At 51.7% G+C, this 26,561-nt stretch overlaps 2 protein-coding genes across 16 annotated transcripts in view; one reads left to right on the top strand and one right to left on the bottom strand.

Moving 5' to 3' along the window:
- The window catches only part of ALOX5 (arachidonate 5-lipoxygenase), a 46,638-nt gene extending 41,683 nt beyond the window's left edge, over positions 1-4,955 (top strand). The window contains exons 11-15 of one of the 2 annotated variants that reach the window (XM_070364653.1): positions 1,126-1,304; positions 1,609-1,730; positions 2,099-2,199; positions 2,520-2,690; positions 3,791-4,955. In XM_070364653.1, the coding sequence (XP_070220754.1) occupies positions 1,126-1,304; positions 1,609-1,730; positions 2,099-2,199; positions 2,520-2,690; positions 3,791-3,970 (753 nt within the window). In that variant the 3' untranslated portion in view covers positions 3,971-4,955. The remainder of the gene's footprint in view (positions 1-1,125; positions 1,305-1,608; positions 1,731-2,098; positions 2,200-2,519; positions 2,691-3,790) is intronic. The other variant, XM_070364654.1, reaches the window with a different exon arrangement.
- A 6,623-nt stretch (positions 4,956-11,578) lies between these two features.
- MARCHF8 (membrane associated ring-CH-type finger 8) overlaps positions 11,579-26,561 on the bottom strand; it is a 145,945-nt gene continuing 130,962 nt past the window's right edge. For 13 of the 14 annotated variants that reach the window (XM_070364834.1, XM_070364837.1, XM_070364831.1 and 10 more), the window contains 4 exons: positions 22,135-22,217; positions 19,469-19,649; positions 16,053-16,200; positions 11,579-15,207 (listed from right to left, as the gene is read on the bottom strand). In XM_070364834.1, coding sequence (XP_070220935.1) covers positions 14,903-15,207; positions 16,053-16,200; positions 19,469-19,649; positions 22,135-22,217 — 717 coding nt within the window. In that variant the 3' untranslated portion in view covers positions 11,579-14,902. Of the gene's footprint in view, positions 15,208-16,052; positions 16,201-19,468; positions 19,650-21,062; positions 21,909-22,134; positions 22,218-26,561 lie in introns of all 14 variants that reach the window. The other variant, XM_070364843.1, reaches the window with a different exon arrangement.

The raw sequence follows: 26,561 nt of genomic DNA, 5'->3' as shown, positions 1-26,561 counted from the left end.
GGCTTACTGAGCCTGGAGCCTCCCACAGCCATACCCCCCACCTTGCTCCTTTCCCACCTCCAGTTAGTAAGCCAGCCAGACCATCCCAAGGGTCACCGTTTGGGTGGAAAATGACAAAACTCATCTCAGGCCGCTACAGCTGGAGTGGGACTGTGTCATCTCACACACCTGGACACGTCCGGGTGCTTCAGCTCCTGCTCCAAGTTCCCTTGGGCAACCTGGCCCGTGGCCTCCACCTCAGTACCTGGTGCTGGGCCCGAAGCCCCCAGGCGCCCCCTGCCCTCTAGGGTGCCTCATACACGGGGCCCGGGACTCAGTGTCCCCAGGGTACAAGCCCATTGGCTGGCACTCTGCCTCTCTTTAAACTGTGTGGGCCTCACTCTCTGAGATGGGCTTTGCAGACAGGCTTCCCCCAGTGGGAGCGGGGACATCACAGCAAGCTCCAAGCTTGCAATCGCACACGTGACAGCATCTTCCATGCAAATAGAAAATACCGGGGAGCAACTCTGTTGGTCGTGCTCGGGTCACACGCCCACCGTGGACCAGTGTCTGGTCCCAGCCCCCAAGTTCTCCTTGGAAGATTCTGTGCCCTGAGCACTCAGCCACGTGTATGCCTGCCTGCAGGCATGTGTACCAGCATATCTGCAGCTGGGATGACGACCAGCAGCCCTCACTAGGCACACAAGAGGCTCTCGGCAGAGTGGTGTGTGTCCTGGGGTCCAGTGTATGCCCCTGTCTTATGCTCAAAGATCGGGTCTCTGAGAGCAATGCTCGGCCCTGGGCAGCCTGTGCTCAGAACAAGGGCAGGCCTGGTGCAGGGGCTGCTCTGGCCTGGATTCCACTCTGCCTGCCGTCCTCACTGCACCACTCGGGTAGGGGGCTCACCCCTCCCTCCTGCATCTCAGCCCCTCATATTTGGATCAGGACGAGGCTCCTCCCCATAACCTCCTCCTGGGGCTGCCCTGGGCATGCTCCGAGTTAAATGTCCCTCCAACCCCACCTCGCTGGACATGGGTTTGCTCTGGTGGGCCCGGACATCTCCCTGCCCTTGCAGTTTCTCATGCTGAGCTTTGGCCCTAGAGGAACTGACCTTGGCTCACAGCGCTTCCTCCCCTCCTGCTCAAGGCCAACGCCACCGGGGGCGGTGGGCATGTGCAAATGGTGCAGAGGGCCATGCAGGACCTGACCTACACTTCCCTGTGCTTCCCTGAGGCCATCAAGGCCCGGGGCATGGACAACGCGGAAGACATTCCCTACTACTTCTACCGGGACGACGGGCTCCTGGTGTGGGAGGCCATCAAGACGTGAGCTCCAGGCCTGGGGGGTCAGCTCTGGGCAGCGGGAGCTGAGGGGCTGCAGGAGGAGTGGGCGGGGCTCTGAGGGTCACGACGGGGGTGCTGCACCGCTGACTCAGTGGGCCGGGGGGCCTGGCTCCATTGTCGGGGCAGTGCTGGGGGAACGGGGCTGTGCCAGGTTGGACGGGGTTGGGGGAGAGTGTGACCTGAACCCAGACATCAGGAAGTGACGGGGTCATGGATGGGGCCCAGGGGCCAGTTCTGCAGACCCTGGCTGTCACCCACTCTTGGCTGGGCCTCTCCTCCTGAGCAGGTTCGTGGCCGAGGTGGTGGACATCTACTACGAGGGCGACCAGGTGGTGGAGGAGGACCAGGAGCTACAGGACTTCGTGAAGGACGTTTATATGTACGGCATGCGGGGCAGGAAGGCCTCAGGTGGGGACTGCGCTCCGTGCCGCGGCCTCTCCTCTCTCCCCTGTGCCACTGAATTGCTGTAGGTGATGCTGGCCGTTGGCCTCCATCTTAGCACCTGGTGCTGAGCCCACAGCTCCCAGGGGACCCCTGCCCTTCAGTGTGCACCATGGGGATATCCCAGGGGCTCTCCAAGAGCCAGGAAAGGGGGGAAAAGCAACTGGAGCACTGGGCCAAGCAGCCGTGCTCTCCCAGTGCGTCTTGCTCATGCCCAGGCCCTCCCAACACTGGTGTGTGGGCACCCAGGGACCTGAATGGGTGGAGTGGGTGTCTGCTGGCCGAGTGGCCCTTCCTGGGGGTGGGGCCTCAGCCAGCCCAGGGCTCTCCCTTAGGCTTCCCCAAGTCCATCAAGACCAAGGAGAAGCTGTGTGAGTACCTGACCGTGGTGATCTTCACGGCCTCAGCCCAGCATGCGGCGGTGAACTTCGGCCAGGTGGGCAAGGACGGGGCAAGCCCTCTGGGTGGAAGATGGCCAGGGCCAACTCGGCTGCTTCTGAGGGCCCTGGGTGGGCCGCCCCACTTCCTCCACAGGAGCGGGGGTGGAGGGGCGGAGGGGCCAGGAGTCTGGTGTTCCCAGTGGCCGGTGGAGTTCTGTTCTGTGCTAAGCACCGGATGCCAGTATGAGGGAGGGGGCTTCCCCAGCCCCGCTGGAGTTGGAGGAGGGGGCTCGGGGAGGTGGCATGGGAGGCAAAGGTGGGTGAGGGCTGCACTCGCCACAGGGGCACCCAGCTGGGTCGGTGGCTGTCCCTGCAGTATGACTGGTGCTCCTGGATCCCCAACGCACCCCCAACCATGCGAGCCCCGCCGCCGACGGCCAAGGGTGTGGTCACCATCGAGCAGATTGTGGAAACGCTGCCTGACCGCGGCCGCTCCTGCTGGCATCTGGGCGCAGTATGGGCTCTGAGCCAGTTCCAGGACAATGAGGTGAGGCCGGGTTTAACGCCTTCCTCAGTCCCAGGGTTTTATGATTCAGGGCTCAGGCTGGACCCCTGCCGGCCAGGAACCCTGACTTGCAAGGCTGGAGGGACCTGTGAGGTCCTCAGGCCAGAGTCTGGATGGAGCTCAGAGTGGGGTGGGGCAGGAGAGCAGGGGTCACTGCTCCACTGTGATGCTCCCCACAAGGGCACACCCAACCTGTTCCCACTGTTGGCAAAGCTCTTCCATGTGGGTTTCTCCCTGGCACCCCACAGGTGAGGGCTGAGTTTCCTGGGTATCTTTTGAGACATACTCATACAACCTGTTGAACCTAATTCCAAAGGCCCAAAGCTGGCTCTCAGACGCCACCCCTGGTGTTAGCCCAGTGCCACCCAGAATGACTGGCCGATTGGACTGGCCCCAGACCCACCAGCATTTGTTGGCCGTGTGTTGCTTGGGGACCTTTGTGTCGGCCCCTAACATCTTCACACATAGGTCTCAGCACAGGTGTTCAACAGAACCAGTACATTCCTTGTAGAGGAATTTCTTGGTCAAAGACTGTTGAGACTGAATGGCCCTCCACAAGCTGAATCCAACATCCCATCAACAGTGCAGAACATTTCTCCCACCCTGCCCAGCCCTGGCTATGAAACTTTTCAATTTTAACATTCTCGGATTTTGTTTCTAAAAGATACACCTAGGTTCAATTTGAAGACATTGGTGTGAATGTGCAAATGGGCCTGGCTGTGGCTGACCTGGGCTGCAGAGAAGGTCAGACTGGCCCTGTGCCCCCGTGGCCCCAACACCAGGCGGGAGCGTGCCTGGGGACTGGGCCACATGCCCACCACAGCCAGGACCACCCCAGCCTCCACATCTGCCTGAGCCATTACCAGTCCTTATAGCCTCCCTGCAGCGGGGCATTGATCTGTGAGGCCCCAGCCCAAGAGCATACTCGGGTGCTCTCAGCAGGTGGCAGAGGGTGGAGATGCGGGGAGCGGTGATGAGCACAGGCCTTGACTCCCAAAGGCTGGCTCTAGCGGTGGGACGAGTCCTGTCGATTTACATCACCTCATCACAGGTTAACCTATCTCTGTCTGTCTGGCTCTCAGCTGTTTCTGGGCATGTACCCAGAGGAACATTTCGTCGAGAAGCCCGTAAAGGAGGCCATGGCCCGGTTCCGTAAGAACCTCGACTCCATCGTCAGCGTGATCGCCGAGCGCAACAAGAACAAGAAGCTGCCTTATTACTACTTGTCCCCAGACCGGATTCCCAATAGCGTGGCCATCTGAGAAGCCACCTGAGCCCGTCTCATTGCAGGATGCCCAGCTGCTCGAGGCTGGGCTCGGCCCCCAGACTGCAGCCTGCCTGGTTGGGCAGGCTCCTGGGGGCACCAAGGGGTGGGCCTTCAGATTCCTGGGAAGTGGCCTGAGGGACCCAGGCTCCTGGCTTCAAACCAAACACTCCCCAGATTGGACCACAATGTAGCTCAGCTTTGGAGCATTTTCCTGTTTGTTCCTCAGTCTTTAGCAAATGCCATACTTTGATCAGTGTGTGTAAGGACTGCAGGGACCTTTCCTACACAGAACAGGACTGTGCCCCTTCCAGTCCTTACGCCCAGCTCAGCGCTTCACGGTAGGCAGCCCAGAAGAGCAAGACGACTAGTGGATGTTCTTGCTGAGAAATGGGAAGACGATCTTCTGTTCTATTTATGCTTAGTCCAATCTCTTGCATACAGTAGGTATCCAGATAAATTCTGGTTGAAAGAATTAAGAACTGGTTGTCATAAAAATAAAGGAGTTTGCTCAAAACAAGTCTCCAACATGCTATGTTCCAATCACCCCAAACAGCTCACATCCCCTCCCCACACAAAAAAAGCCGTAATCTTTGTGATCCCATCTAGGCAAAAGCTGCCCCCATTCCATTTGGACAAAAGGTACTTTTCTCTCTTCTTTGCCCACAATGTTCCTACGCTTCCTTCAGAACACACTTCCTTCAGGACAGTTCCTATGTCTATGGAAGGAGCCCCAGGACCAGGGCTCTCAGGTGACTAGATTTTATGGACCAGAAACGTTTTGCAGGAAAAATCAGGAGGGACATTGTTACCAAGTTTTTGTTGCTATGAACCAACCAATCCACAAAATCACCCCCGCCAGAGGGAGGTTCAAGAGGGAGGGGACAAATTATACCAATGGCTGATTCATGCTGATGTTTGGCGGAAACCAACACAACTCTGTAAAGCAATTATCCTTCAATTTAAAAATGAATTAAAAAAAATCACCCCCACCATCTGCTCTCATCACTGTTCTGTAACAGGGCATCTAACAACAGGAAAGTAGGAGAATGGGGGTAACAGACTACTTTTTCTCGCAACAACCTATGTTGTCTTTTTCCCGTCTACCCCCTGCCCCCCCACCCCCTCAACGGTGGTGCCAGGCAACACAGTGAGGCCAGCTCCCCTCTGCCAAGACCCTGGCTTTGTGTGTCTTGAGTGAAAGGGTGGAAGCTGGACGAGGGAAACAAAGTGGAGCCTGGCTCAGCTCCCTGGACCACTGGACCTCCAGATACCTACTTCATGCAGAGGGGACCCTGAGATGCCCCCACAGAGCCTGGACTCTGCTTCTCTCGTTTCAGGTCCCAGAAGGAGCTTGGCGAGGCAGGCCAGGCGAGGCTTCTCTGACAGCTGAGGGGCCGAGGGAAGCTCTCAGCTCAGGACAGCAGGCTTATCCCTTCTTCCTTTCACTCCTGAACTAACCTCAGCTCTTTCCAGAACCAGCAACAGAGATGCATAGCCGGACAACTGGTCACTGGGCACCTCTGAGGCTGGGAGAAAGGACAGGCCCTAGAAGAGGGCCGTCTACGCCTCTGTCACCTCGTGGGCTGTGCACCAACTCCAGGGGCACCAATCACACAGACCAAGGGTTGGCAAACTTTTTCTATAAAGGGGCGTGTAAATATTGTAGGCTTTCCAGGACAAAGGATCCGACAGTGTAGCAGGAAATAAGCTGAACACAGCAAGTGCACGAAGGACAAGACTGTGTCTATAAGTGTATTTATCAAACAGAAGGCAGGTCTGCGAGCACCAGTGGCCACCCCCTGACCTGGAGGACTGGAGGTTCCCCTAGCAGTGTGCCTTAACCCATCATTCTGTTAGGGGAAGCACACTGACTGAAACCGCCCACCCTGGCCAGGCTCCATAGTAACCATTTGCATGAGTTGTTTTATGACAGGAGATCCTGATAAGAAATACGGAACTAATGAGCCACCACGAACCGTTCGGGAAAGGTCGAAAGGAGACACCGCATGTCCGTCTACTTCCCAGAATCCCTCTGCTGCCAGAATCCCTCTGCTAGCATCCATCTTGATGAGCGATGCGTGCGCCACCAGGAAAGACTCTGAATTAGAATGATTGGCCAGAGACCACCCGGAAACTAATCCCATCACCATAAAACCGGAGACTGCGAGCCACGCGGCAGAGCAGTTCTCCTGGGTTTCCTTACCTGCTGCTCTCCACCCAGGTGCCCTTTCCCAATAAAATCTCTTGCTTTGTCAGCACATGTGTCTCCTCGGACAATTCATTTCCGAGTGTTAGACAAGAGCCCAGTTTCGGGCCCTGGAAGGCGTCCACCTTCCTGCAACAATTCTGTGGCTCACATCGAAGGGCGAAGAGGCTTGGGGCTGGCGTTGTTTCAAAGCCTCGCTGCAACAAGACCTTATTTGGTGTCTGTTCAGCCAAACTCACTAAAATTCATTGGGTCCCCAAAGAATCGAAGCCCCTCACGGGAAGCCCCCTCCTCACATTCTTACGGATTTCTCTTCCAGCTCCAGGCTCCCAACATTCCCTCCCACCAACAGTTGAGCGCGAGCCCAGGGGGCACTAGTCTCTGTCCCTCCTGCAAGAATACTCCTGAGCAGGTTCAGCTGTTCTGCGGCCCTCCTCTCCTCTAGGAGCTTCCACAGCCGCGCTCAGTTCCTGGGACTTGTTCTCCCAAGTCAGGCAAGGACACCAGCAAAGCACCCCGCTGCATAGCTCTCCAGTCTCCTGGCAGCCCTCTGTGGTGCCCTGAACTTGGGGGACAATTCTCCTGGCTCAACCACACAGTATGCTGGGGCAAGCTTGGGCTCCCTCCCTTCATCTCGTGAGCACAGGTGAAGCCAGGCGCCCACCCTCAGCACTCCCAGCCCCAGGAGTGGTTTGCAGTCCCAAGACTGGAGGATCCACCACATGGGCATTATTCAGGGAAGCCCCGCCAGCGAGAGGGTAACAGGCAGGAAGGCCAGGGGTCTCCAGACGGAGGAAATAGGCTGCGAGTGTTAGACACTTTTTCTCTCTTAAGGGGCAGGAGGAAACAAATGAGTGTTGTATTTTTCCCCTTCTCTGTACAAATTTAAAAAGAGCTTTCTCTTAAAACTCTGTTGCCATAACGACACCTGGCTCCACCCGAACTTAACTTTTCTCAAACCTTGAGCTAAGGATGCATTTTTCTTGTGGAAGTGAGTATCTTAAGCTATGTTAACATGCTATGCATTTACCCCAGACTCTGTCTTCAAGTCGGTTCGGCCTAAGGGCTCAGAACTAACTTGACAAACCAGTATGTTAAACTCATACGTTGCTCTCCTAATCTATGTTAATGAGGCTATCTGTATGGAAATCTGCTTTTGCTCAGAGTCACGTCAATCAATCATTTTATGTCTTCCCTCCCCTGCCTCGCCCCGCCCCGCCCCTCCCCGCCATGACTCGCCGCCGACGGGCCGCGCAGAAGCGTGGCCGGGAGGAGCTAGCCCATGTCCCAGGAGCGGTGGCTGCGCGGAGGGCCTAGCGGAGCTACTGGGGCAGCCGTGAGGAGTACCCCTCGTCCAAGGTAAGGAGCAGCGGCTGCGCTTTGCTGGAGCAGCCGTGAAGAGATGCCCCTCGTCCAAGGTAAGAGAAACCCAAGTAAGACGGTAGGTGTTGTGAGAGGGCATCACAGGGCAGACACACTGAAACCATAATCACAGAAAACTAGCCAATCTTATCACACGGACCACAGCTTGTCTAACTCAGTGAAAGTAAGCCATGCCATGAGGGGCCACCCAAGACGGGCGGGTCATGGTGGAGAGGTCTGACAGAATGTGGTCCACTGGAGAAGGGAATGGCAAACCACTTCAGTATTCTTGCCTTAAGAACCCCATGAGGAGTATGAAAAAGCAAAATGATAGGACACTGAAAAAGCAACTCCCCAGGTCGGTAGGTGCCCAATATGCTACTGGAGATCAAAGGAGAAATAACTCCAGAAAGAATGAAGGGATGGCGCCAAAGCAAAAACAATACCCAGTTGTGGATGGGACTGGTGACAGAAGCAAGGTCTGATGCTGTAAAGAGCAATATTGCATAGGAACCTGGAATGCCAGGTCCATGAATCAAGGCAAATTGGAAGTGGTCAAACAGGAGATGACGAGTGAACACTGACATTCTAGGAATCAGCGAACTAAAATGGACTGGAATGGGTGAGTTTAACTCAGATGACCATTATATCTACTACTGTGGGCAGGAATCCCTCAGAAGAAATGGAGTAGCCATCATGGTCAACAAGAGAGTCCGAAATGCAGTACTTGGATGCAATCTCAAAAACGACAGAATGATCTCTGTTCGTTTCCAAGGCAAACCATTCAATATCACAGTAATCAAAGTCTATGCCCCAGCAAGTAATGCTGAAGAAGCTGAAGTTGAACGGTTCTATGAAAACCTATAAGACCTTTTAGAACGAACACCCAAAAAAGATGTCCTTTTCATTATAGGGGACTGGAATGCAAAAGTAGGAAGTCAAGAAACATCTGGAGTAACAGGCAAATTTGGCCTTGGAGTATGGAATCAGGGCAAAGGCTAACAATGTTTTGCCAAGAGAACACACTGGTCATAGCAAACACCCTCTTCCAACAACAAAAAAGAAGACTCTACACATGGACATCACCAGATGGTCAACATGGAAATCAGACTGATTATATTCTTTGCAGCCAAAGATGGAGAAGCTCTATACAGTCAACAAAAACAAGACCAGGGGCTGACTGTGGCTCAGATCATGAACTCCTTATTGCCAAATTCAGACTTAAATTGAAAAAAGTAGGGAAAACCACTAGATCATTCAGGTATGACCTAAATCAAATCCCTTATGATTATACAGTGGAAGTGAGAAATAGATTTAAGGGACTAGATCTGATGAGTGCCTGATGAACTATGGACGGAGGTTCGTGACATTGTACAGGAGACAGGGATCAAGACCATCCCCATGGAAAAGAAATGCAAAAAAGCAAAATGGCTCTCTGGGGAGGCCTTACAAATAGCGGTGAAAAGAAGAGAAGCGAAAAGCAAAGGAGAAAAGGAAAGATATAAGCATCTGAATGCAGAGTTCCAAAGAATAGCAAGACGAGATAAGAAAGCCTTCCTCAGCGATCAACACAAAGAAATAGAGGAAAACAACAGAATGACAAAGACTAAGGATCTCTTCAAGAAAACTAGAGATACCAAGGGAACGTTTCATGCAAAGATGGGCTCGATAAAGGACAGAAATGGTATGGACCTAACAGAGGCAGAAGATATTAAGAAGAGGTGGCAAGAATACACAGAAGAACTGTACAAAAAAGAGCTTCACGACCAAGATAAGTACGATGGTGTGATCACTCAGACATCCTGGAATGTGAAGTCAAGTGGGCCTTAGAAAGCATCACTACGAACAAAGCTAGTGGAGGTGATGGAATTCCAGTTGAGCTGTTTCAAATCCTGAAAGACGATGCTGTGAAAGTGCTGCACTCAATATGCCAGCAAATTTGGAAAACTCAGCAGTGGCCACAGGACTGGAAAAGGTCAGTTTTCATTCCAATCCCAAAGAAAGGCAATGCCAAAGCATGCTCAAACTACCGCACAATTGCACTCATCTCACACACTAGCAAAGTAATGCTCAAAATTCTCCAAGCCAGGCTTCAGCAATACATGAACTGTGAACTTCCAGATGTTCAAGCTGGTTTTAGAAAAGGCAGAGGAACCAGAGATCAAATTGTGAACATCTGCTAGATCATGGAAAAAGCAAGAGAATTCCAGAAAAACATCTATTTCTGCTTTATTGACTATGCCAAAGCCTTTGACTGTGTGGATCACAGTAAACTGTGGAAAATTCTTCAAGAGATGCGAATACCAGACCACCTGACCTGCCTCTTGAGAAATCTGTATGCAGGTCAGGAAGCAACAGTTAGAACTGGACATGGAACAACAGACTGGTTCCAAATAGGAAAAGGAGTACATCAAGGCTGTATATTGTCACCCTGCTTATTTAACTTATATGCAGAGTACATCATGAGAAACGCTGGGCTGGAAGAAGCACAAGCTGGAATCAAGATTGCCAGGAGAAATATCAATAACCTCAGATATGCAGATGACACCACCCTTTTGGCAGAAAGTGAAGAGGAACTAAAAAGCCTCTTGATGAAAGTGAAAGAGGAGTGTGAAAAAGTTGGCTTCAAGCTCAACATTCAGAAAACTAAGATCATGGCATCTGGTCCCATCACTTCACGGCAAATAGATGGGGAAACTGTGGAAACAGTGTCAGACTTTATTTTGGGGGGCTCCAAAATCACTGCAGATGGTGACTGCAGCCATGAAATTAAAAGATGCTTACTCCTTGGAAGGAAAGTTATGACCAACCTAGACAGCATATTCAAAAGCAGAGACATTACTTTGCCAACAAAAGTCTGTCTAGTCCAGGCTATGGTTTTTCCAGTGGTCATGGATGTGAGAGTTGGACTGTGAAGAAAGCTGAGTGCCGAAGAACTGATGCTTTTGAACTGTGGTGTTGGAGAAGACTCTTGAGAGTCCCTTGGACTGCAAGGAGATCCAACCAGTCCATCCTGAAAATCAGCCCTGGGATTTCTTTGGAAGGAATGATGCTAAAGCTGAAACTCCAGTACTTTGGCCACCTCATGTGAAGAGCTGACTCATTCGAAAAGACTCTGATGCTGGGAGGGATTGGGGGCAGGAGGAGAAGGGGACGACAGAGGATGAGATGGCTGGATGGCATCACTGACTCGATGGACATGAGTTTTGAGTGAACTCCAGGAGTTAGTGATCGATAGGGAAGCCTGGCGTGCTTCGATTCATGGGGTCGCAAAGAGTCAGACACGACTGAGCGACTGAACCGATGACTCACCTGGTGCCATTCTCTGAGTTTTGAGACATTTCCTTTCTTTAATTAGCAGACTGCTAGTAGCTATATAACATCCAGCTAAAGACTAGCAGGGGGGTACTCTTTCTGCCCCCTTCTGATGCCTATGTCAGAAGCTTTCTCTATTTTATACTTTAACATACACAAAATCTCTGAGCGAAGAAGCCCCGTCTCTGGCCCTGGATTGAATTCTTCTCCTCCGGAGGCCAAGAATCCTGGCGTCTTTTGTGGTTCAGCAACAACCTTTCACCAGGAGCCAGGAAGTACAGCTAGGCTCAGCTATCACCAGCAATGCTGCCTGCCCTGCCGCACTTCCTCACTCCGCTGGACTGCATCAGTCAATGATTTAACAAAATGAGGCTAGTTAAGCCATGGACCACTTCAATGGTCATGGTGCCATACACACCCTGAACTTGAGTCTGGCTCTCCTCAGTGTGGTGAGTCCAAGTAGAGTCTAGATATTTGGAACACGCACATTTGTGAGAATGACTTCAGCTTTCGTTCCCATGCTCACACACTCTCCAGAACCTACTCCTCCTCCCCACTGACTGCCAGCATCTGGTGGATCCAGCCTCCCTCACAGGGACAGACCGAGGCTGCATGACCTTCTCTGATACGGAAGCCAGAGGAACCCAGAAAGGGGATCAGACCACTGGAGTGCCTGCCAATACCCAGCTTCCTGGCAGGAAAACACTTGCGTGGCAAAGCTCCTTTTTAAAGAAATGCTTTATTGCTGCAATTAGACACTCCGTGTATAGTACAAACACCCCCCCACCCATACAGAGAATTATTCAAGCAGTAATACCGAGAAACAGTGACCATACACAAAATGATACAAAACTAGACATTTAGATAACTAGAAAGTTTCTAGGTCAAGGAAAACTTCAAGTGTGAAGTGCCTGTTAGAAACCACACCACACATGCCAGTGTAAATTTGGTCTTTATTAACAATCAACATCCTATAAACATTGCATCTGAATAGGTGATGAGTTGCACAGTTTCATTACTTTCAAAACAAAGACAGACGCTTTTGTTTCCCTATGTTTCCGTCTTTCCTTGGGCTAGAGACAGAAGCTGCAAACTTCAGATCAGATGCAAGAGAGAAAGTATCTCAAAAGTGTGTTTGCGTCAGGCGAAATCCACGCCATCGTGGACCTTTATCCTGTGTGCCCTAGCCTCCTCCGGCTCCAGGGCCGACCACCGGTCAGGGGGGCAGCTCTACACGAGGCTTTCGGACCTGCCCAGCTGCCCGGGGCCTGTATGTCTGTAGCTAGGTTAGGGCACAGCTGCAGGTTTTGAAACTGGACCCATAAGATTGAAAAGAGTGGACCGAAGCAAAAAAAAAAAGCAAGAGACCGTACAGGTCTGGAGGATGAAGCCATCTTTTATAATTTTCAGTGAAATTTTAAACTCAGCCACAAAAGTGCTTCAGTGGAACTATAGTTTGAGGGGAAGCAGAGGCCGAGTCAGAGACGGTTGGCTGTCGACACCCCAGGCTGCTTCCCTCTCCCCCTCGCCTGGCGTTCAGATTCCAGCCCTCCGGGCCCTGAGACCTGCAAGCTTACCCCGCGTTTCTATGATTTGTTCAGTCAGGTGCCAAACGATGAAGAAATGGGGAATGATTAACTCTTCAAAGCAACGCCCGGCAGATCCACAGCCCCACTAGGTGGCAGCACAGCGCCGCTTCACCGGCCTCGCACCTCAGGGTCGGTCCCTGCGGGGCGGGGGTGGGGATTAGTTGGGGGTCAAAGGTGGTCAACAGACCCTGTGAGGACAGAAAACGGCAATGGGTAAGCTGTGTGTGTGCCAACCCAGGAAAGAAAAGGAGAACGTGGGGCTGACCATCCACAGGCAGAGGCCTTTAGGAGCTTGGCTGGAGGTGACGGGATGGTGTGAGCGCGCTTCCCGTGAGAGCCTGGGTGGGCCATGGGAGCAACGTAACGGTGCTGGTTATGAAGCCACCTCTGCCACAGGTGGGGCACCAGCCACACTGGCTGGGATGTCCTGGGGCCACCCCCACCTGAGCACACTCTCCTCTCTATCAGAAGTCTCCGTGCTTTTCAGGGACAGCACAGGGAGCTCCACTGCGGGAAGGGGAATGGTGCCCACTCAGAAATCCAGTATTCCCTGACGACTCACCTGCCATCAAGAGGGACAAGGGGCCTTGCCCGGGCAGTTCCTAAAGGGCACCGGCAAGGCAGACCTCGGATGTGGCTCTCCTGAGCAGACTGTAGCTATTTGGTGTCCCCAGGCTGGGAGGGGGCGTAGGTAATTGCACTTTGGGGCACAGTGAGCACAGGCACGCGCTGGATGTGGCCTGGGAGGCGGAGAGGGCGAGCGGACCTATTTCCAGGGTGAGCTATGGCTGGATAGCACCTGCCAGGCCAGAGGAGCCATGGCAGGGCAAAGCCCTCCCCTGAGGCTTTCAAAACAAACCATTTCACACTGAAATGCAGAGGAATCGTCTTCTGTTTGCTCCTTACTCTTGACAGGCTGGATCAAACACCTGAGGCTCAGAGGATGGAGGGCAGGACCCGGGGCCTCCACCCAAGACATCCAGAGAGCTGCCCGGAGAGTAAGTGCCTGGGCACACTCATCTCATACTGCAGAACTCCCTGGGCTGTTTTTCTGGAGTTGACTCTCTTTTGCCTGGTATGATGAAACTGGTCTTTAAAAACAGAATTTTAAGCAGACCTTTTTAAAGGTACAAAGGCCATTTGATGGTAGTGATTTTGGTTTTATAAAAAAATGGTACAGGAGATAATCCCTGACAACAGAATGGACTGAGAGCAGGGCCAGGGGTTCAGCCCAGTTAAGGCGGCAAATGGGCAGGGCTGTGGCTGGGAGCGGGACGCGGTGGGCCGTGGCAGTCTCTGCTCAGTCCTGGCCCTCAGCCAGAGGCAGCCCATCTGCCTCTCTGCCCCGGGCAGCGGCCCACGGAAGGTGCCAGGAGCACGGGCCCCTGAAAGCGCCTTCAGCGCGCGCCCCAGCTGTGCGACACATGCCTGCTTCTTCAGTGTGAAGTCAGCACAAACCGGAGAGCTCTGTCTGTAAAGGAATAGGTTTTAAATATTCCGTTTTGTTCTGATACCTCAACTTCCTTTCATTTAGATCTCATGAACCCTTCTTCTTCAGGACTGACAAAAAAAAAGAAACGTTTAGGGCAGCCCTGTGACATGAAGACTTGTCATAAAACAGGCTTAAAACCACAAGATTACGCTCGAACTGCCTGCCATTTACCATCCATTCATCCCACAAAATGTTACGAAAAATGCCTCCGACCTGTTTGTTCTGCTTTACAAGTCCCTTTTATGGACACAGAGTAGAATCACATTTCTTAGCATATATAAGGCAAAAAGGGCTTCAGATCTATTACAGTGTGAAGGAGACAATCAGGGTCACGAAAGGAAGGTTTCTAAATGAGACGTCCTTTCAAATGCCAATCCTGCGCGACACACATATCACAAAATAAAGATTCTCCTTTTGTAAAGTGCTTTGCTTTGCTTAGTGAATCACTCACCACCACGCACAGAGCACCACGGCCCGTCTGCTTGGGAACTGTGGCAGTGGCAGCCTCCCCGGGCCCTGTTTAGTGGTGGAGAAGCCTCTCCGCAGGGCTGGTCCTCCCCAACAGTTCAGCTAGTGGGCGGGAGGTGGGGCCTGCCGACCAGAAGAGGTGCGGCAGGGCCAGGTGCCGCCTGCTCCCATTCTCCCCTCAGCTCTGGCATCTTGCTCTCTCATCCTGCTCAAGGCTACGAGCCAGAACCCAGCCAGCACCCCATCATGGGGCCACAGGCTCGTCCACCCTCCCTTCCTGTAGACTCGCTGGCAGAAGCAGAACCCAGCCGGGCACAGCTGACATGAGGGTTTTCCAGGAGAGTCACTAAGGAGGCTTTAGAAAAAAGAGAAGCCATTAAAAATAGTCACCTGCCCAGCCTATGCTATTAAAGGACGTAAGAAAATGCATACAGTGGCAGTAAACAATTTCCCTCAGCTGTTCTCAGCTGTCCAGGAGCTACAGCCTCCGTGCCATCAGACGTGAATGATCTCTGCTCCAGTGTCTTCAGGCTCTGTGCAACAAGAAGAGTTCGTATCGGAATGACAGACTCCACGTCCATCTTTACTTTCAAAGTTGGGCTCTGGTAGTGCAGGTTTTTCAAAAATGTTCCTTTTGCTTGTTTCTGGACAGTTTTGGACATAGATTACTCTGTTATAAGCCTTGAGTCTCCTCCATAACTGTACGTACACTTTGCACTGAACGTACATGAATAGAAGTCCACCGGTAAAACCAATGGCCACAACCACCAACTTAGTCCAAAAGGGCCACTCTAGGATTCCTGGAAGGGAAAAAACCCGATTAGCCTATCAGCACCCTGGTGGCTCAGACGGTGAAGCGTCTGCCTACAATGCGGGAGACCCGGGTTCAATCCCTGGTTTGGGAAGATCCCCTGGAGAAGGAAATGGCAATCCACTCCAGTACTGTTGCCTGGAAAACCCCATGGACAGAGGAGCCTGGTAGGCTGCAGTCCACGGGGTCGCAAAGAGTCAGACACGACTGAGCAACTTCACTTTCACTTTCAGACCTTATTTAAGATGTGAAATAAATAAAACACAGTTTCTGAACCTGTCCTAGCCGCAGATTCTTAACTCATCAAATGCAGTTTTGTGGAGGAGGCATGGACGAGCTCGTCCAGGTCCTGTCATCCTGTGCTTCCAGGGGCATTCGTGGAATTCTCTCCATGATTCGATCTCTCCTGACTGGGGTTTTTTTTTTTTTTTCCTTTTTTTAAAAGATTTTTTTTTTTAATATGAACCATTTCTAAAGACTTTTTATTGAATTTGTTACAATACTGTTTCTACTTTATGTTTTGCTTCCTGGCCACAAGGCATGCAGGATCTTAGCTCCCTGACCAGGGATCGAACCTGTGCCCCCTGCATTGGAAGGCAAAGTCTTAACCACTGAATTGCCAGGGAAATCCCGACTGGGTTATACAAAGTACCACCACAGCACAAGAAACATCCAAAAAGGACGTACGGTGCGTCATAATGGATACCTCCCTCCAGAAGCCCAGACATTGGAGGTCAGACTTGGAAATCAACCTGGAGTAATACCCCAATCCTAAGATCCACTGTGCCATTCAGGATACCCTGGCTGGGCACACCTTTCGTTCTGACCACGTACCTGTTGCCTGCCCCTGCCTGATCTCCTCAGCAGTGCGGTCGATGAGCACGTACAAGGACCAGACCACACAGGTGATGGCAATGACGTGGAAGGTCACGGAGCACATGATCTTCCTGCGCTCGCTGGACGTCATCTGCAGCTTCTCCCACTGAAAAGACAGCACACAGACGTGAGGCTCAGGCTCCCAGGCCTCAGGGGCTACCCTGGGGTGAGAGCTTTGTTGATGGTAAGACTGGCTTCCCTCCCCACTACCCCTCACCCAAGCTAGATGAATTTCCCCAGACACTGAGTCATTCCCTTTAAACCACGTGGCTTCAACCAGGTACCAGGCTCTGGTATTCTGTCGACAGCCAACTTTCTATGCAATGAAGAGAAGCCGGGATCGAGATGATCTATGAATCACCACCAGCAATCCGGTCCCCCTGGCTGCTTATTCCTGCAAGCAGGCATTCACTGGCTTGATAAAAAGATTTTATGTTTTGGTCCAGATGAAAACAGCATGTTGGGCCAAGACCCGGGTGGCACGCTTTTGTTTCCGTGAGCTGCTGACTGGCGTGAGTGAGGGGAAGAGGGGGCGGATGGCACCACAGCACGCTAGCAGATGGGCAGGCACTATGGAGTGGAGGTGATGGCGGCGGGCGCTCACTCTTTGGTCCTCTGCTACTTTGGCAGCAACACCGTGAAATCGATGCTAAGAGTTCCTGGCACAAGCAGTCTGTCCCAGTCCCATCTCCTCTAGGAGCTCATTGATTTACTCCAAATAGCCAGATTTTCTTTTTCATTTACTGGTTTCCGAATCAGCAGAAAGCACAAAAAGGTAGAGAAAAAAACGAGTGTGAGCACTGCACATGCCCTGTTGGCCCCAGCCACAGCCTTTCCAGACGGTTCTATGCAGGACAAGCTGAAAGCAGAGCCTTGGGGACCACCTGTATTGGCCACAGTGCCCTAAGACTCGCTCGAGGGATCAGGATGGAGTAAGGTACCTGATAAATGATAAGGCTTTTGTGGGGAAGAGCATTTTTTTTTAAGTAGCTTGGGCCTGCCTTCTCTAACATCTAGACTGCTTTCTGCTGCAGTGTGATAGCGTATCTTCACTTGGTTTCCCTCCTAAAACACTCCCCTGAGTTCCTAAGATACACTTAGTTTCAGCCTTCGTCCTTCTCTGAAATGCTCGCCCACCTTTAGGTGGCTGCTTTCCTCTGGAGACAATGCGAGCCCTTTAGACTCCTTCACTTTCCCTCTAAGTCCGAGTGATCTTTCAAGAACTGCTTCAACACCAAACATTCTATGGTGCTGCCCCACTCTCCTTCCCCGGCATTTCAATCCACAACGAACACTTCCTTCCTGAATATCTGACCCGCGCTCTCCCTGGAAGTTAGCGTTGTATTGGCACATCAAGTGCTACTACCTGATTATGTGATTCTCCCTGCAATTTACGTATTAAAGTTCTGAGATAAGAACAAGCCTTTTATTCTTCCAAACAAAACCTCTCCATGTGCTGGGCACAAAAACACATAGAGCAGCCAGTCTTTACACAGGAGGGGAGTGCCGGAGAGGCTCCTCTCAGCGAAAGCAAGGACACGAGGCCTGACGAGAGTTGTGCTTCACATAATGCCCATGCGTCCCTTCTTTCCCATCTGCCCCCACCTCCTATCTAGCAAATATTTGTCACAAGTGTATAAAAATACATTTACTGCATCAGGCTGTGCTTCGTGCAGGAGAGGCACTCATCTCCGCAATGTGGTCTTAATTAGAGGCAAGGCCTGGATAGTTAACACACGTGAAGTCTAATACTGACTAAGACTTCACAGAATGGTGTGTGATCCAGGGCCAAACGACTGATACAGACGAGCAAGCAGTCTTAGATTCAAGGAAAAAGAAAACATGATGACTGAACGGTCAGAAAGAGCCTCTTCCTGCGAGGAGGGACTTGGAAATCAGCACCAGTAACACGAATGTACACACTGGCCTCCACTTCCAAAGGAAGTGGACCCAAGTCAGCCTCGGCCCACCCAGTCCCAAGTGCTGACTCCAGGGGCTCATCTCTGCGAGACTGAGCTGCCGGGAGCAGGCATATTGCATATTGAGTGCAGCACTTTCCACAGCATCCTCTTTCAGGATCTGGAATAGCTCAACTGGAATTCTATCACTGCCGGGAGCCAGCGTGAGGAGCTCCACCCATGACAAAGGTCATGAGGAAGGAGGCTCGGCATACGCAAAGGCGGGATCGAGCCTCAGGAGTCCCCCTGGAAATTCTCAAGCAGAGTCTGCCTACTTTCTGCTTTGTGCTTTCACCTACCCCTCTGACTTTACGGGGGCTGTCCCCCACTACCTCTCTCTGAAAAAAGAGTTAGCTTACAGCTCCAGTTAATAATTCCTGCGTGTGACAGTGTTTCAACCTACAAACTCCTTTGGAAGTCCTCTAGCCTGCCTGAATAGGTTTTTCCGGCCTCATGTGATTGTTCAGAGCCTCCCAACTGTGAGAGGCAGGAGATGTTCTAAACTGTCTAAACACAGATTCCTTTGAGTAGTTAAGATTGATTAGAAATTGTATTGGTGAAGGGATTTTCACTTGTTGGGCCAATGTTTGCTGCTAAGTTTCCATATCCCTTACCTGCTGTGTCCCTGGCAGTGTATTGATTAATTGGTGTAAGTAGTAGCTTTAATGTTTGTAACCTTGGACCCTTGAGTTAATTCTTTTCTTGATTGAGCCCACCCCACCTTTGCCCTATAGGAATGCAGCTTTGTTCAATGATTTTTGGAGGCTGGTGCCTGACTTTGGAATAATCACCTTTAGAGAAAAATAAGTTTCTTAAAATGTTAACAGGCCTCCTGGCCAGAAGATGATGTAATTCACCTGAACTTTTGCATATGATAAGTTTGAAAGCCTGGCTTTGATTAGGACCAGGAGCTGCTGTCCTTGCATGACTCTACTCCTTCCCCCATTATCCTCTATGCATAACTTAAGGTATAAAACTACTTTGGAAAATAAAGTGCGGGCCTTGTTCACTGAAACTTGGTCTCCCCATGTCGCTCTCTCTCCCAAATTCTGGCTGAGTCTCCATCTGGAGCGCAGAACCCGCCATGCTTGCTAAATATGCCTGGGCTTCTAAGATCCAACCGGGAAGGCCTCAGTGTCTCCTCTCCTTTGGGAGAACGGAAGGACGCCTGTGGCCTACGTAAGTGGTGCAAACTTCTTGTCTTGAAGTTTTATTGGTCTCCCGCGTAAACCAAGCTACTCAGCCTCTTTTCTCCACTGAATTCTCCTACTGAGCTATCCTCATCCTATTACTCTTTATATCTTTGATAAATATTTAAATAAATAGATCGCCTATGCCGTCTCTCCTTCGAATACCCTGGATCAGCCGGGGCTGGTCCCCGGCACTGAGCCACTGCCGAGGGCGGCCTGCACGCACTTTTCTCAGCGGCTTCAGCTTGGTCTCCATGATGAACTCGTACTTGCACAGCTCGCAGCAGCGCGTGTCGGAGCTCTTGATCCACTGCTGCAGGCAGGTCTGGTGCACGAAGTGGAGGCTCCCTGTGCAGCGGCAGGGCGTGATCAGAGGGCTCTCGTCATCCCCTTCACAGTGACAGATCCTGCGGCGGAAGCAAAGTCGGTCCTTACAAGCAGGGCCACACGACAGGGAAGACGACGCTTCAGTGGAAGGTCAGTCCGCCCAAGGAAAATGTTCAGAAATAAACATCACAAAATGACTATAAGCACAAAAACATACAAACACAAAAGAAAACAGCTACTGCAAACTAAGACTTTCTAGCTTACCGCACCAACATGGAAAGTCTGGATGGCATTTGGCATCAGAGAGGAAAAAATGATATAAGAAATGACAAAGCAGTCATTTTCAGTAAGACTTTAGAATTTCACTAATAGGCAATGTGGAAGCATCTTCCAGAACTTATGACGTTAAAATAATCAGAGGTAAAATTCCTGTGTAAAACAAAACCACACTCTACCTTTCAAAAATACCAGGAACTTGGAATGATGAACACTGCTTGTTAGCTATAATCACTGACCTCACCTTCACACACCACACTACATATTCCCGTCCTCTATCAGCAAGTAAATAGAGAAACCACAGAGCTTCTCCTGGACCTGAAAAACCATTATAAGATACTTCCATTTCATTTCTTTTTCAGGACCACTCAGCAATGAGTGAGAAATTTAAATCATTATTTCTAAGGGTGCATGCAGCAGGTGTAGGCACTAACCTCAAGAAACTGAACAGACTGAGAAACAGAAGGGCCTTTTCCAGCAGCTGGAGAGCAGGTAGGGATACCTGGCCTAAAAGGAGCTGGGCTCTGGCCCAGCCCAGGCTCTCAGCTGTTTGTGTCTATGAGGGCGGCATCTGACCCAGCTGTTGAAAGAAATGATGATAGCTGATCCTGAGGAGGGGACGCTGTGGAAAGGTCAGAATGGGGAAGAAGGCTAAGAGTGGCGGCAAAAGGGATTCTGAAAGCTTCTGGGGGCCTGACAAGGAAGCTACACCCGGGAAGATAAAGCTGGGAAGTGGCTGAGGACCTGGGCAGAGGTGGCTGCATCCAAGTTAAAGAGAAGGGAGGAAGCAGCTGCTGGAGAACAGCCCTTCCCCCACATGTGGTGCTGCAGGTGGAGCAGGGGGCCAAAACGAGGCCCGGAGGGGAAGCCAGCACTTAACATCTAGACCATCGAGCTGGAAGACTGGAGGTACTATTCCTTCTTCCACTTTCTTTATGCAAATGCTACTTATTTTTGGTTGAGAAGAGTCAGCTTGGCCTTTAATATGTGTAGCTTCTTCATCTTTTACCATCTATGAGACTATCTTGGGGACCCATGTCATAGAAATTGGATTTTCAAATGAATCAATAATCTATTCCTCTGGAGAAAAACTATTAATCTGTAATTGTGTACAACTGTCTATACATTCTCCGGAAACTTCACATATTAAAGCAAGATGAGGCCGTGGAGCTACGGGGAGCAGAGGTGGCCAGGATGCTGGTTCTCGGCAAACCAACCTGCAGGCATCCCCTGCTGTGGACACAGGGGAGAGGCGGGGGCCCTTTTCAGAGGTGGGGGAAGGACAGTCCAGGTCACTGTCCTTCTCCGCGGAGCAGAGGGGCGCCCGCAGCAGCCTGCTCCTCAGCTTTGCAGACGTGCTGTCCTCAAAGACGTCGTCATCACCCATCTCATCGGAGCAGAAGCCGGTGCTCCCGGCCAGCCTGCTGGAGGACTTGGCGGGCTGCGGACTGCTGGCACAGCTCTCCAGCTCATGGAAACGGTGCAGGCTGCTGCTGCTCGAGCCGCGCGAGAGTGAGAGCAGGTACCGCAGCAGCCTCCGGCTTCGGGACAAGGCCTCGCCATCCACATTCTCGTCCAGAAGCAGGACATGTGTGCCCCCCTTGCTGGCTCCTGCCTCTGAGGCTGCTGAACGATTGGCAGAAAGGGATGAAACACAAGAATGTTTGGAACTGCCCAGGGCTTTGCGATTCAGTATTCTTCTTTCTCTCTGGTGGAACCTGTTGGTTCTGAGACATGGGTCCTGAGGGAGTACCAATTTCCCTTCAGAGCAGGTTCTCTCCACATAGTCAAAACTTTCCAAGGCATCCCGGCCGTTCTCACCCACATCATTTAGGGATTTTGAGAACTTTAGCGTTCTTCTGGCTCTGGTATTCTTAGTAGGCTTCAAGGCCTGGACCCACTCTGAACCGCAGGAGTTTCTCTTTGACGCCTGCGCTGTGTCTTGACAGACAACTGTCACAGTGAGCCCTTGGGTCAGAGGACTCTGGCAGGGAGGAGCTTTCAAGACAACAGCAGATGGCACGGGACTGTGGTGACAACACTCAGAAAACACTGCACTGGAACTGCATGCAGAGAACAGTGGGATAAAAGCACAGAAAGTAAAACAATATTAAAAGAGAACAGACATCAAAGTGAAGAAATGAGACTCGCATGGTAACCTGGTGAGCACATAGCACATAAAACCAGGCTGACTGTTTAGAGCAGAGGCATATGGAGAATCAAGAATCTGCAGACATTAACGCGTGTCCCCAGGATGCACACGAGCCACGGTAGCGTGCAGAGTGTTACCTGCAGATGTCCTGATTGGAGGGCGTGACAGAAGTGCGAGGGAAGGAGGACACTGGAGCCGACGCCACCGAGGAGCCCCCAGCCTGCAATACACAGCTCTGGTCAGTGTTTAGGAGGAGCCAGGGGACCACGAACACCACCTCCTGAATGGCGCTGGGCCTGCTGCTGCCCACGGCTCAGTGAACCGTGCTCGTGTTAGGTCCCTACGAGCCAAGGCAAGAACAGAACAAGCAGCATTCTTCTTTTCTCAGATGAAGGTAAAACTATAGTCAAGAATATCTGAGAGCGTGGAGCAGCAGCATCCACCTTGTATGGATTCAATGGGCATTCATCTTCTAAGCAGCTAAACTGAAATTAGCTCGTACAGAAGCCGAGAAACCGAGCACCACAGGTACATGCAAACACAAAAGGACCGCGAGGCGCCTTCCCTGCGGCCTTACTTCCCCCAGCTGGCACTCTCTACCCCTGTGTCTGGGGCCATCCTGTGCCCTGCGGCCTTACTCCCCCGGCCGGCGCTCTCTACCCCTGTGTCTGGGGCCATCCTTGTGGAGGTTGGCAGGACACAACAGCCCTCACCACTTGGCAGTGGGTCCATGAACCCCCAAGCCCCTGCCAGCGCTCCTTACACAGAGGGGAGACTCCCTGAACTGCCAAACTTAGAGAAAAGATCCGGGAGGGTGAGGAAGTTCATGGTGGGAAGAGAAGCAGAGGAGAGAAATAGAACAGGGAGTACAGCTGAGCTGAGGCTGCAGGACGACTGTTCTGGGCGTCCCCCAACATCTACTCCAGCCCCTGCGGGGCACCTGCGAGGCCTCATCAAGACTGAATCCTGAGCTTCCTCGGCCCCCGCAGCGGCAAGTGCGCTCTTCCCTCCTCAGGATAGCTATTCTGAGGGAGCAGCTGCTCCGTGCAACCTCAGGGGCCACACAGAGACAGCACTGAGTCTGTTACCAGTCTGACAGCAAGCCAGCATGTCCTCCCCACGCGCCCCAGGCCCTGTCCCTTGATTCTGGAAAGCCCCACTCTTGCAAAGTGTTGCCCCCGGGGCACGCTCTCATCCCAGCACTGCAGCTAAGGAACCCTTGACTTGCAACACCAACCCCCCTGCCTGGCATGTGCATCAGCCTGGACAGAACCAGAGAGAACCGGCGCTCTGCCTGAGGTGTTCATTGCACAGTGACTCCTGTTCCTCAACACGGAGATGAAACCATCGTAAACCCAAGTCAACCTTGGATTTGACTTGATCCGTGAAGTTACACGTTATCATGGCACGTGTGTATGCCAAAATTACGTGGCATTACTCAACAATCATATCTTCTGAGTCACCAAAGAATCCACATTTATTTTCTAAAAGCATTTCTGGTCAAAATTCTTAAGAATCTAACGTTTATTTGGAGCCAGAAAAATGACATTCCCCCAAATGATCTTGCACTACTTGGTTACGATTCTTTCTAAAACAAGAGGTGTCGGGGGGGCGCTCAGGGGGGCTCTCAACACTTTGCTACTACATTCCCGTTGCATGAGCTACCCACTGCCCACACCCCACTTTCTCCTGTGCCCTCCTCCCAGACAGCTGTCAGAGGCTCCTCTATTCTCCCGAAATGGGAACAGGGAGCCTTTACTGTTACATCACAGGGAGATGGGCCAAGGAGGGCCACACTAACGTCCCTAGCTCCTACAATCGGCCAGGTCTCTGATATTCAGTCCCAACCCTACTCTGAGATGGACAGCCTCCTGGAACTTCTCGCTCCCTTCTTTAATCTGTGAGGGTGACCAGTTTTGTTCAGCATCTGTAGGCGGGGCCAAAACCCAGTCACGGTGTAGAGCATGAGCCTCCGCAAGCAGACCTGGGGGGAAGGGAGGACAGGAAGGTCGGTTCGCGCCCTGTGCCCTCACACACCTCCCTGGGCCCTCAGATCTGCTTCCTCAAGGTTGCTGGGTCAAGCTGAGTCGCTCAGACTAAGGCAGAGGACAGGAAGGTCGGTTCGCGCCCTGTGCCCTCACACACCTCCCTGGGCCCTCAGATCTGCTTCCTCGAGGTTGCTGGGTCAAGCTGAGTCGCTCAGACTAAGGCAGAGAAGGAAGCGCCCGCCCCATGTGAGGATCGGCCAAGTGCGTGCTCATCCAGACGCAAGGCAAAGTCTTGTTATCTCCTTCCCTGTTGCATGCTGAGGCCTGGAGCCTCATGAAACACACATACTGTCTGATTCTGCAGAGAAGGCAGACCCTGTGAAAGGAGAGTCGGGTCTCATCTGCAGAACGCGATGCTCCCAGGGTCAGTGTCCTTGAGAGGAGGCAGGAGTCAGATGGGAAGCTGAAATCAAGACAGATGCTCTCTTACTACTATTCTGAACCTCGAGTAATTCACACGAGAAAGGGGCATCCAGGGGAACAAGGCACACCATCCCAGGCCCTGAAGGGGGCACGGCTTAGCAGCAGGAGGGAAGAGCCTCAGGGCGGAGCGAAAGCCTGCACTGAGGAGGAGGCCAGACTGCCACCCCCCTGATGTCCGCCACCCTTCCCGTGAGCCTCCTGTCTCAGGCGTGCCACGGGGACTCCCACAGTCGTGTCTGCACTTGCAGCGGCCCTGCCACCCGGCTCCGTCTGCTCAGCACACAGGATCAGCTCCGGCCGCCTCTATCTGTGCCCCTACGCTCACTCCATCCTCTCCAATCCCAAAAAGGACAGCACAAGATGCTCTGCTCTCAGCAGGCAATATCCAAGCCTCAGCAAGCCTCCCACTAGCAGAGGCAAACTCTCCGTTCTTATGAGATCAGGAGGTTATGGGAAAACTGTTGATTTACATACATACAAACCAACAAATGCCTTATCCTTCTCAAGAGCAAGAAAATGAGCAAGACTCACGGGGCCATCACAGCCCCATTCCTTCCATTAGCAGCTAGAGAAGAGCACGTGGTGAAGGTCAGGACCAGGCCTCCTGCAGAATGATCGCCGAGCACAGTGACAGCATCTTTCAAGAGCTCAACTTGTTGCTGATACCAGGCTGAGTAAAATCTATCAACCTACCCACAAGGATTTAATGGCGACAATGAAATGAGGAAGACAGCTTCAAACACAGTTCCAGGGTCCGACCAGGGGGGTCTAGGTAAGTTAAGCGGCTGCACTCCCCTATCAGACGCTCAGCCAAGAGCTATCTAGCCCCTCCGGACAGCAACAGCGAGTGGGGTGACATGTGGGAGGTTGTGGGGCAGTGCTGGCTTAAGGGAGAAGGAGACTGTGCCCCACACAACACAGGGAACATACTTTCCCCTCCTCGAGGGAGGATCAGGCCACACACGACTCTGCAGTTACTGACAAGAGGTGTGAATGTTCATAATGAGAACATTCAAATGTGTTGAGAAAACTGAAGCCCTCTGTTCCTGAAGTTCTTTGTTGGTTCTCAAACAAGAGACACTCCAGTCACGAAAAAGAATGTAAAGCAATCTCACTGCAAAAAAATTTTCATAAAAATCCCCTTTTTTTCAGATGTTGTAATCAATTATGCCCAAACAAACCTCTGGATTCTGTCTAGGCCTGAATCCCGGTTGCTCTTATTTCTTAGGAATGACAAGTTTGTTTTGCTGTTCTCAAGTCACTTAATGGTGGCTTTTCTATCAACTCACTGTTCCAAATGATTTTATCAAGGCTGCCAAGCACTTATAGCCAACAGAAAACTTTCCACATATCCCTGGTAGAAGTTGGCATGCCCCCCACCTCTGTTTCCCTTTAAGAGGACAAAGCACCACTGGGGCGCCTGTCAAAACAGACTCTCCACGTAGCCTCCTCGGTCGCTGGAAGGAACTCAGCAACGTGGCGCTGGAGAGGACTTCCTTCCTGCGGGACGCCAACTGCACCTTCCCTCACCTTAACCTTCCCCACCGGCTTTTTGCTTCACTTCCTTCCCTTGTTCCTTTTACTACACTACTTTCCAACCTCCCTCTCGGCCACTTCCTCCTCCTTCTCTATTGCAGAACTTCACTGGGCCCTTCTGCGTTTACCAGCAAAGCTATTTTTAATACATTTTGTGCTCTCCTAAAAGTGAATCTGTCCACCTGATTTTCATCACCAGGTGTAGGGCCACAGGAAATGGTCTTGTTGGGCCTGTCTGCTTTTTAAGCCAGGAGGAACTTGAGGAAGGACTATAGAAGGAGATACAGAGAGCATGTGTTTACAACGGATCTCAAATTACAGCATATCAAGCAATGACTTAATAAAAAAAAGGGAAAGGAAATACAGACATCTCTTACAACATAAGAAGATGCTTAGCCTTTCTCACAATGAGAAATACAAATTAAAGCTCAAATGAGAAATGCCTTCATCATTAACAAGAGTTTTTAAAAAAATCAAATACCCACGTTGGCAAAAGTATGAGCTAACAATCACTCTCACACATTGTGTGAAAGCAACCCGGTAACCCTCCCCCTAAG

Source organism: Bos mutus, chromosome 28, assembly GCF_027580195.1.
Source record: "Bos mutus isolate GX-2022 chromosome 28, NWIPB_WYAK_1.1, whole genome shotgun sequence".
NCBI classification, from domain to species: Eukaryota; Metazoa; Chordata; class Mammalia; order Artiodactyla; family Bovidae; genus Bos; species Bos mutus.
Note: the sequence above shows the minus strand (reverse complement) of the source record. Positions and strands in the feature narration are given on the sequence as shown.